The sequence below is a fragment of the Ranitomeya variabilis genome, chromosome 5 (assembly GCF_051348905.1).
Source record: "Ranitomeya variabilis isolate aRanVar5 chromosome 5, aRanVar5.hap1, whole genome shotgun sequence".
NCBI lineage: Eukaryota > Metazoa > Chordata > Amphibia > Anura > Dendrobatidae > Ranitomeya > Ranitomeya variabilis.
Genome location: NC_135236.1, coordinates 489,779,817 through 489,790,736, shown reverse-complemented (window position 1 = coordinate 489,790,736; position 10,920 = coordinate 489,779,817). Strand labels below are relative to the sequence as shown.

The following is a 10,920-nucleotide window of genomic DNA, read 5'->3' as shown; positions in this document are numbered from 1 at the left end:
TCGACCAACATATCTCCCCTGTAGCGTTACATAGCATTAATTCAAATGAATGGAGTAGCATGTGATACATTCTCACCAAGTCCTTCAAAGCACCATTTGCAGTTGCTTTCACCCCTGGCAAATTGAGTAGTCTCTTTCCTTATGACATCCATAAGGCATATTATAAAGGATAATCCGAGAGGACATCCAATTTTAAATTGATCTTGTTTGTGCAATTTAGTAATTAGTCAACATGGTATCATATTTTCCATGGCAGCAAATTAACATTTTGGGGAGATTTACTAAGCAAAACTAGCCAGAATTATGTCACAAACAAAAACAAAATTAATTAAGCATACGGCATTAATATTTAACAGGCATGAGACACATTTATTGAGTTTTTTGCTCCCAGGTCACAAGTTTTTTCATAGGGTCTCTGAAACTTGTTGGTGTTATGTCATGAGGAGCAGGTGTGGACATATCATTGGTGCAACCACGCAAGGGCCCAAGAGGTATGGGACCCACTTCTAGTTTCAAATCAACTGCAGGTTCTGACACAGATACAAAGAGGGGCCCATATACTTGTCTTGCACAGAGGCCCTCTTCTGTCGGTGTCCACCACTGATAAAGAATAATATATAACTAGCAAGGTGCACCAGAAACATATATTTTTGTTCGGACAGAGAAATCCTAATATAAATCGGAGGTCCAAATCTACAGTAGTTCTTGGACTACTTGCGATCTGCTGGAACCAGTCCCTATAGATGGATAAATAATTTGTCCATTTCAAAGAAAAAAAATTAACATTATGTAAATTGTCACATGTATTAATGGGTTCAATGTGCTCTATGATATAACTCCAAATTGACACAAAACAGTTGTACAAAGACACATGTATTCTATATACAAATGCATATAACATTAATGTTAATTACTCTTCTGTATTTAAATATGTCTATATCCCATTAGAATGCTGATCAGACTTAGTTTATAGGCGACAAAAATACAGATAAAGTTACAGTTTTTGCATAAAAACATCTTCATTATTGTACATCCCAGATTTCGCAAAGGAGGGGAGTAAATTTGTGATCTCTGACTCTCCAAGACATAACCATGTCTGTATGGTGATGGCTAAATGTCCTTAACTCAGTGAGACGCCCCAAAAGTCGAGCGAAGTGTTGAGGGTTGTTGGGGTGATGCTGCTTGCACAGCTTCTCTAGAATATGCAGGAAGCTCTCCTGAAGATTCTCCACCGACTCCTTGTCTTTGATGTATTGTCGATCTGTAATGAATGGTGAAGTATAAAAAATGAGTAAATGTCACCACACAGATAACTGGAATGTTAGAAATGCATGACGGCGCATAATTCGTCTTCTGAATGCTTGTGAATAATGGTAACAACAACGAGAAGCAACAAACATTGGGGGAGAATTATCAAGCTAAATGCTTCAGAATTCTGTTGACATTTGTGCCAAAATACTGTCTTTAACGAGTTAGAGACTGGGCCATTTACCTCTGTTTAAGTTTTTTGTACATACGGTTTAAAAACCTATAAAAAAAATTCTCGTTCAGATAGTCAAGTAATTTTTGCATTTTTTTTTTCATGCTACATGAGGTTTCATTTTTATCATATTCGCTGTTTGTTTTTTGCTTCAGGTTTTTTTTTTTTTGCGTGGCTAGTAAAAGCGATTTGGATTTTTTTTTCATTTATGTTAGACATTCTGCCCCCAATAAGGACTTAATAGACCTTTGTGGGACATTTAAATTTTGAAGTATTTTTATTTTCATCTCATTTCCCTTGTAACTGGGGCTGATATATTAGCCCCAGTTATGCTACGTTCATATTTGCGTTGTGCAGTGCAGCGTCGGGCGCAGCTGCGGCGACGCATGCGTCATGCGCCCCTATATTTAACATGGGGGCGCATGGACATGCGTTGTCTTGCGTTTTTAGACGCTTGCGTCTTTTTTGACGCAAGCGTCAGGGCGCAGAGGACGCAGCAAGTTGCATTTTTTTGGCTTCCAAAAACACAATGCATGCGTCGCAAAACGCAGCGTTATGCATGCGTTTTGCATGCGTTGTGTATGCATTGTGCCGCCGACGCTGCGCTGCACAACGCAAATGTGAACGTAGCATTACAAAACAAATTCAGCCTCCTGGCTGCATAGGAGAGGTCTCTTATGACCCAGTAACTCCTGCTTCTTTGCTCTTCATAGCAATCACATTGCTGTGTATGTAGGAGGAAGTGTCATCAGCACTTCCTATTACTGCATACAAAGTGCTTATTTAGAGCTGTGTGTTCAATGAACGAGAAGGCAAAGAGGAAAATACACAATCTGTGCCTTCTCTCTGGCGACTCACTATCTTTGACAGCCAGATCCCCACTTTCGCAACAATATGATCACATATAGCTGCTCTCCTATGTAGTGATGTTTTAGAATGTCACTGCAGCGTATGAGCGGGAGAGCCCAGTCAATTAAGGACCAAGCAACTTTGTGGATTAATAACTCAGGCTCATTTTTCAAATCAGACCAGTGTCACTTTATGTAGTAATAACTCTGGAAACCTTCAACATATCCCAGTGATTCTGAGAATGTTTTTTTGTGACACATTGTACTTCATGTTAGTGGTAACATTTGACTATGTAATTTGCGTTTATTAATGAAAATAACAAAACTTTGACAAAAAATGTTTACCTTTCCAAAATGTTATCTTTAAATCAAATAGTTAGACCACACAAAATAATTAATAAATAACATTTATCACATGTCTAATTTACATCAGCATCATTTTTTGAACAGAATTTCTTTTTGTTAGAAGGGTTAAGTTAATCAGCAATTTTTCATTTTTACAACAAGTTACAAAACCTATTTTTTTTAAGCACGAGGAGAGGCCTTTGTGACAGAAAATACCCAAAAGTGACACCATTTTAAAAACTGCATATATAAAAGTGCTCAAAACCACATTCAAGAATCGTATTTACACTTTAGGTGCATCACAAGAATAAAAGCTACATGGAAGGAAAAAATAAAAATTTTAATTTTTACAACAAAAATGTTACTTTAGCCCCAAATTTTTCATTTTCACAATGCTTACAGGAGAAAATGGACCATACAATTTGTTGAGCAATTTCTCCTGAGTACACACATACCCCATACATGGTGGAAAACTGCTGTTTGAGTGCGTGGCAGTGCTCGGAAGATAAGGAGCACCATTTGTCTTTTAAAGTGCAAAATTGGCTGGAATAGATAGCGGATGCCATGTTGCATTTTCAAAGGCCCTGGTGTGCCTAAACATTGGAAATCCCCCCCCACACACACACACACAAGTGAACCCATTTTGTAAACTACCCCCACCAAGAATTTATATAGAGGCGTAGTGAGCACACACGTTGGCCATACAAATTAAAAATTTGGGTTTTTTCTAACAAAATGTTGTTTTAGCCCCCCCAATTTTTTATTTTCCCAAGGGTAACAGGAGAAAATGGACCACATGATATGTTGTGCAATTTCTCATGAGTACAGCGATACCATATATGTTGTCAGAAACTTTTTTGGGTACACGACAGGGCTTGGAAGGGAAGGGGCGCTATTTGATTTTTGGAATGCAAGATTGTCTGGAATAGATTGCAAATGCTTTGTCGCATTTGGAGAGCAAAACAGCAGAAACATCCCAAAAGTGACCCCATTTTGGAAACTACACCCTTAAGAAATTTATCTAGGGGTGTGGTGATCATCTTGAACCCATTGGTGCTTCACGGAATTATATAGTATTGGGCCACGAAACTGAAATATTACATTTTTTTTCACTGAAAATATTCCTGAAGGCCCAAATTTTTCCGAGTTTCGCAAAAAAAGGGTGTGTGTTTTTTTGTGGAAAAAAGGGACATTTTTGGGGAGCCTGTCCTTTGATGCCTAAGCAAAAGGAAACAACTCATTTAACTGTTGGTAGTCTGGAGTTGAATAAGCAAGGGGTGCATTTTTCGTTAGCCTGCAGTTCCCAGTTTGTCCAGACAGCAGAGGTGATGTTGGAGAGCAAAACTAAGGACATTTCTGTGTTTGTTGACAGTGGAGCTGGAGTCAGTATGGTTGATGCTGAGTTTGCTATAACTCATGGGCTTGTTTGCTGTACTTTAGCTAAGCCCACTCCCATGTTCACCATCGACTCAGCGCTACTTGCACAGAAAGCTCTCACTCAGATTGTGCATAATGTAAAAATGAGGGTGGGGTCGATTCATTGTGAGATAATTCCTTGCTTTGTCCTGGACAGTCTTCCCACTCCAATTGTATTGGGACTTCCCTGGTTGGTGAAACATAATCCATTGGTGCAGAGGCGTAGCTAGGGTTTTGGCTCAGGGGGGGCGAAGCTTCTGAGTGGGCCCCTAGCCAGGTAACCTTCATTACAATTCGGTGATGCGCCCTAATAGTGGAGGAGGACCTCAGCAGATGACGGCGCTGTTACTGAAGATAAACTCTATATAAAGACCAATATGGATATTACTGCCATATGGTCAGTAGGAGATATCAGCCATACAGAACATACAAGAGATCACAGCACAGTTACAGATAATGTCTTACTGATGACGTTCTTTCTGATGGAGTCGATCATTTTTCCCGTCTATTCCATCTGGCCCAGACCGACATGACAACTTCTTCCAGCCAGGACTCGGCTGCAGAGAATACAACAAAGACACATTTCACTTCTCACATTCCATCCCCATCACCATCTATTCCCAACCTGCACAAACTCCTCATCCTGCTGATACCCCAATACTAAGCTGATGCTGCCATATGTGTCCCCATTACTGCACCTGATACCCCAATACTGAGCCGCTGCTGCCATATGTGTCCCTATTACTGCCCCTGATACCCCAATACTGAGCCGCTGCTGCCGTATGTGTCCCTATTACTGCACCTGATACCCCAATACTGAGCCGCTGCTGCCATATGTGTCCCTATTACTGCACCTGCTGTGTGATTCTCTGTGCCCTCTAAATTCTAAAGCAACCCACTAGAATATAGTAATGCCGGGTGCAAGTGCCCTAGAAAACAGGGCCCACATTTCGTCCCCTAGAAAGTAATAATGCCCTCTGTGTGTGACCCTTTGATAGTCACAGTAACCTGAATTCCCCTATAAGAATAAGTGCCCACTTTACATTTAATAAAGTCCCGAGTCTCACCCCTGTACAGCTCCCCTATACACAGTATGATGCCCCCTTACTGTATATACTGACCCCTTAATATCCCCCAAACTGGCTCCAACACTGTATGATGGCCCCGTCACTGTAATCTCCACACAATGATGGCCCCCTAGATAGCCTCCATATAGCATAATACACCAGATAGTCCTCAATATGGTATAATTCATTCCCCATAGGGCTCCATATAGTATCATGCACTCCCCATAGGCAGACTCTATAGTATAATGCACTTCACATAGGAAGACTATAGTATAATGCAGCTCCCCATAGGCAGACTCTATAAGGAAGGCTGTAAATGTGTCCCCAATCCCCTCTGCAAGGCATAAAAATGACCTCTCATTATACTCACCAAGGGTGCTCACCAAGGCATAGCTGGTCTTGACTTAAGATCGCCATCCTCCATTACTGCTTTATCTGGATGACACGTCCTACGTCATCCACAGTGTCACCCGTCACGCTCCTGTGCAGGCGACCTTCTCTCTGGGCTGCTGAAAGCAGAGCTAAGTACTGTAGTGCATATGCGCTGGGAAAGGCCAAAGGGCGCTGATGACCTGGAAATAAACCGGCGCATGCGCACTACAATACTGTGCTCTGAATTCAGCAGGGCAAAGAGAAGTGCGCCTGCATGGGAGTGCGATAGAGGACACTGAATGCATGATGTAGGACGCATCTTCCACACGAAGAGGGACAGCGATCACAGGAAGAGGGACGGCGCCGGATCAAGACTAGTGACGCCCGGACCGCGCCATCCGTGAGTATAATAAAAGCTCTTTTTTGTGCCTTGCATAGAGGATTGGGGACATAGAGCGCATTCTAGAACACTGTATGTGAGGGTGTACAGATGCTGGCCGGACCTTATATGGTGACAAGCTTCCACATGTGAAAGCCGTCCTGCAAGATTCCAGCCGCTCCCAAACTTAAGAAAATAATCATTCTCCTCCTCATAAGCTAATCAGCAGTAAATAAATTATGTGCCAAGACACTTATCGATCACATGTCAGTTTTCAGTGTCTGTCCAGATTGCAGGATAAACAAGACATACAAGTTTAAGAACCTTCATTGCTTTATATACTGTGCCTGTATGTATGTATTCAAGGCAACAGATCAGACATATTAAATAGCAAATGACATGTGCCAAGATACTCATCATGCTGTGTGGAGAGTGTCCTCTGGTCCTGGGGGCTGCTCCTCAGGCTCCTCCCAGTCAGATGCAGACATCATGTGTAGGAAGTGAGCTCAGGTCACAGTCAGAGGCAGAGTCCCCCTGCGTCCCCGGCTGCTGCTGCTGCTGGAGCTGATCACTTCTCTGCAGCACAGGAGCTTTGAGCACAGCGCGCTCAGCCAGGATTGGGTGAGTGGTGAGTGACCTCCCTTCCCCCTCTCCTCCACAGACTGCAGAAGAGCGATCACATGACTCACTCCCTGCACTCTGATTGGAGGCCTTCTCTTCCTTCTCTCTGTTGACTCCCTGTGAGCGTTTGTACCATGCATGTTGCTTAGCTACATACACAGTACAAACGCAGGGGAAATTAAAGATAAACATTGACCGGAGGCAGGGGCCCCTAACGCCGGCCCTGACAGTAGCGTAGCTCCGGGTGGGCCCCCTCAGAGCACAGGGCCCGGGGCGTCCGCCCCCTCTGCCCCCCTGGTAGCTACGCTACTGCATTGGTGGATTGGAAAGCCAGGGAGATTACTGCCATGACAACTTATTAAATATTTCCCTTTCTACCGTCTCTACAGAAACCTTACCTGCATTTTTGTTTGGGTTTGAGGACGTTTTTGCCTCTTCATCGTGCATATGACTGTACTATTAATCTGACCCCCAGAGCTAAACTTCCAAAGTCCAGACTGTATAATCTTTCTGCCCCTGAGAGACAAACCATGAAGGATTTCATTGTGGAAAGTCAGGAGAAGGGACATATCAAACCCTCATCTTCGCCCGTGGCGGCAGGGTTCTTGTTTGTGAAGAAAAAAGATGGCGGTCTATGTCCCTGTTTAGATTCCCGGGAATTAAATCAAATTACCATCCGAGATCCATACCCTCTTCCTCTGATTCCGGATCGGTTCAGTCAGGTGGTGGAAGCTAAGATATTCTTCAAGTTGGATGTAAGGGGGGCTTACACCATGGTTAGAATCAGAGAAGGGGATGAAAGGAAAACGGTTTTCAATACCCCTGAGGGTCCTTTCGAGAGTCTGGTCATGCCTTTCGGTTTGACCAATGCACCTGCGATATTCCAGCATTTCATTAATGATATTTTCCATAATTTGATGGGCATGTTTGTGGTGATCTATCTAGATGAAATTTTTGGTTTATTATCCTGATTTTGAGACACATCGGGGTCATATTAAGCAGGTGCTGCAAATATTAAGAGATAACAAATTATACGCCAAACTAGAAAAATGTGTATTTTTTCGCCGCCCAGGAAGTGCAGTTTTTGGGGTACCTGTTGTCATCTTCTGGTTTTCAGATGGATCCAGAAAAGATCTGTGTTGGCCTTGATTGGGACCATCCTGAGAACTTAAAAGCTCTACAACGTTTTCTGGGCTTTACTAATTTTTACCGGAAATTCATCCAGAATTATTCAGTAATTGTGAAACTCCTTAGGGTATGTTCCCACGTTTAGTGTTAGGCAGTGCTTTTGACGCAGCACATGTCCGCTGCATCCAAAGTGCTGCCGGCTTTTGAACACAGGTGATTACGCATGTGTTCACTGAACCGTACAGAATCAATGCCCTGAATACATTGGATGGGAAATGTATCTTGCGGAGACAGAGTCTAGAATGACGCGCCGCATGTCCGTCTCCGCACTGAGTCCCTGAAAGCATAGTGGAGATGGGATTTCTTCAGATCTCATCCACTACACTGTAACATCTGGCCGCTGCGGGTTTGATGCTGCGGATGAACGCAGCAACAAACCCACAGCGTTTACTGACCATGGAAACATACCCTTACTAACATGACAAAGAAGGGGTCTGATTTTTCCAAGTGGTCGGATGCCGCCCTGCAGGCTTTTTTCTCACTAAAGAGCTGTTTTGCCATGCCTCCTATACTTAGTCAACCCAATGTTTTCTAGCCATTTATTGTGGAGGTTGATGCATTAGAGGTGGGGTAGGGGCTGTGTTGTCTCAGGGTCTGTCCCCTGGTAAATAGCATCCATGCGCTTTCTTTTCTAAGAAATTATCTTCGGCGGAGATAAATTATGACGTGGGTAAAAGGGAGCTTTTGGCGATTAAATTGGCATTTGAAGACTGGCGACATTGGTTGGAGGGAGCTGTCCATCCTATTACTGTTATCACTGACCATAAGAACTTGTCATATCTTCAATCGGCCTAAAGTCTCAACCCTAGGAAAGCTACTGTAGATGGTCCCTGTTTTTTAACTAGGTTCAATTTTGTTGTCACCTTCTGTCAAGGGGTCAATGCCAAGGCTGATGCTTTGTCCAGGAGCTTCCCTTCCCTTCCTCGATTTTGCAGAAGGGGTAGTCATTTCGGAACTGTACTCTGAGCTGGAGGGTGAGGTGTTGGAGGCCCAGGGGGACGCCTCTGCTTCCTGCTCTCCAGGAAGGTTATTTGTGCCATCTAATCTGCACAGCAAAGTAATTAAGGAGCATCACAACTCTGTGTTTGCTGGTCATCCTGGTGGTAAGGCAACTGCAGACCTCCATTCTCGTCGTTTTGGTGTCTGGGGTTGCAACGGGATGCGATTGGACGCGTATCTTCTTGTAGTATCTGAGAGCGTTCTAAAGTATTGCTTACCTGTCTGTCTGGTACTCTTCTTCCGCTACCTATTTCTAGCTGACCATGGACACACTTATCCATGGATTTTATTACTGACCTGCCGGTATCTGCAGGCAAAACTGTAGTTTTGGTGGTTGTAGATAGGTTCAGTAAAATGGTTCACCAATACTTCGGAATGCCAAGACTCATGTTCAAGTGTTTATAAATGAGATTGTGAAGCTTCACAGGGTTCCCTCCAATGTGGTGTCAGATCGGGGGGACCCTGTTTGTTTCCAAGTTCTGGAGGGTGTTCTGTTCTTGACTGAGGGTGCAGCTATCCTTTTCCTCTGCCTTCCATCCCCAGTCGAATGGACAGACCGATCGCATTAATCAGAATTTGGAGACTTAACTCAGATGTTTTGTCTCCGAAAATCAGGAGGATTGGGCATCCTACTTAGACCTGGCAGAATTTTCTATTAATAATCACCGTCAAGAATCCACCGGCAAGTCAACGTTCTTTGGTGCATATGGTTACCATCCACAGTTTGGCACTTTTAGCAGGGGAGGGGCTTTGGGAGTTCCGTAGGAGGGACGTTTTGCTTCGTTGCTTACCTCGGTGTGGCATGGGGTTCTGAGTAATTTGAAGATTATGGGAGACAGGTACAAACGTATGACCGACCACATTTTTATACGCATCTAAAAAGATGAACTCTGCCGGATCATAGGCCAGACGGTGTCCACAGTGCCTCCATCTGCCTCACTATAGGGGTTCTGTCGTAATCACTTATTTCAGAGATTTACATGGAAACCGCGATGTACAGTGGGTACGGAAAGTATTCATACTCCTTTAAATTTTTCACTCTGTGTTTCATTGCAGCCATTTGTTAAATTCAAAAAAGTTCATTTTTTCACATTAATGTACACTCTGCACCCCATCTTGACTGAAAAAAAACAGAAATGTAGAAATTTTTGCAAATTTAATAAAAAAGAAAAACTGAAATATCGCATGGTCATAAGCTTCAGTTGTCTTTTTTAATAATGCTTTTTTTTCAGTCAAGATGGGGTGCAGAGTGTACATTAATGAGAAAAAAATGAACTTTTTTGAATTTACCAAATGGCTGCAATGAAACAAAGATTGAAAAATTTAAAGGGGTATGAATACTTTCCAAACCTACTGTAAGTGCTCAACACAGGATTAATGTTAGCCAAGCCATTCTGTGATCTTTGAGAGGCAGAATGAACAAATCAACAGCCGATCAAGAATTGTTTTTATCTATTTTTTACGCCGTTTCTTGTGCGGTATAAGTGATTACGTGATTAGACGATTTAATTCTTTAGGTCAGTGTGATTATATTGATACCAGATTTATATAGTTTTTTTAGTGTGGCTGCTGTCACACATTAACCCCTTAATCCCATATGACGTACTATCCCGTCAAGGTGACATGGGACTTAATTCCCAGTGACGGGATAGTACGTCATATGCGATCGGCCGCGCTCACGGGGGAGCGCGGCCGATCGCGGCCGGGTGTCAGCTTCCTATCGCAGCTGACATCCGGCACTATGTGCCAGGAGCGGTCACGGACCGCCCCCGGCACATTAACCCCCGGCACACCGCGATCAAACATGATCGCGGTGTACCGGCGGTATAGGGAAGCATCGCGCAGGGAGGGGGCTCCCTGCGGGCTTCCCTGAGACGATTGGTACAAGGGAATGTACCCACCTTGTACCGAGCGTCTCCTCCCTGCAGGCCCCGGATCCAAAATGGCCGATCTGCCTGCGGCGATGTGAATGAGATCGCCGATCTGATAGAGTGCTATGCAAACTATCAGATCGGCGATTTGTGATGTCCCCCCCTGGGACAAAGTAAAAAAGTGGAAAAAAAAATGTCCACGTGTGTAAAAAAAAAATAAAAAAAAAATCCTAAATAAAGAAGAAAAAAAAAATATATTATTCCCATAAATACATTTCTTTATCTAAAAAAAAAAACAAAAAACAATAAAAGTACACATATTTAGTATCGCCGC

At 43.3% G+C, this 10,920-nt stretch overlaps 1 protein-coding gene across 3 annotated transcripts in view; it reads right to left on the bottom strand.

The window, feature by feature from the left end:
- Window positions 1-344: 344 nt before the first annotated feature.
- NR1H4 (nuclear receptor subfamily 1 group H member 4) overlaps window positions 345-10,920 on the bottom strand; it is a 329,336-nt gene continuing 318,760 nt past the window's right edge. The window contains exon 10 of one of the 3 annotated variants that reach the window (XM_077265582.1): window positions 345-1,261. In XM_077265582.1, coding sequence (XP_077121697.1) covers window positions 1,023-1,261 — 239 coding nt within the window. In that variant the 3' untranslated portion in view covers window positions 345-1,022. The remainder of the gene's footprint in view (window positions 1,262-10,920) is intronic. The other 2 variants (XM_077265583.1, XM_077265584.1) reach the window with 2 other exon arrangements.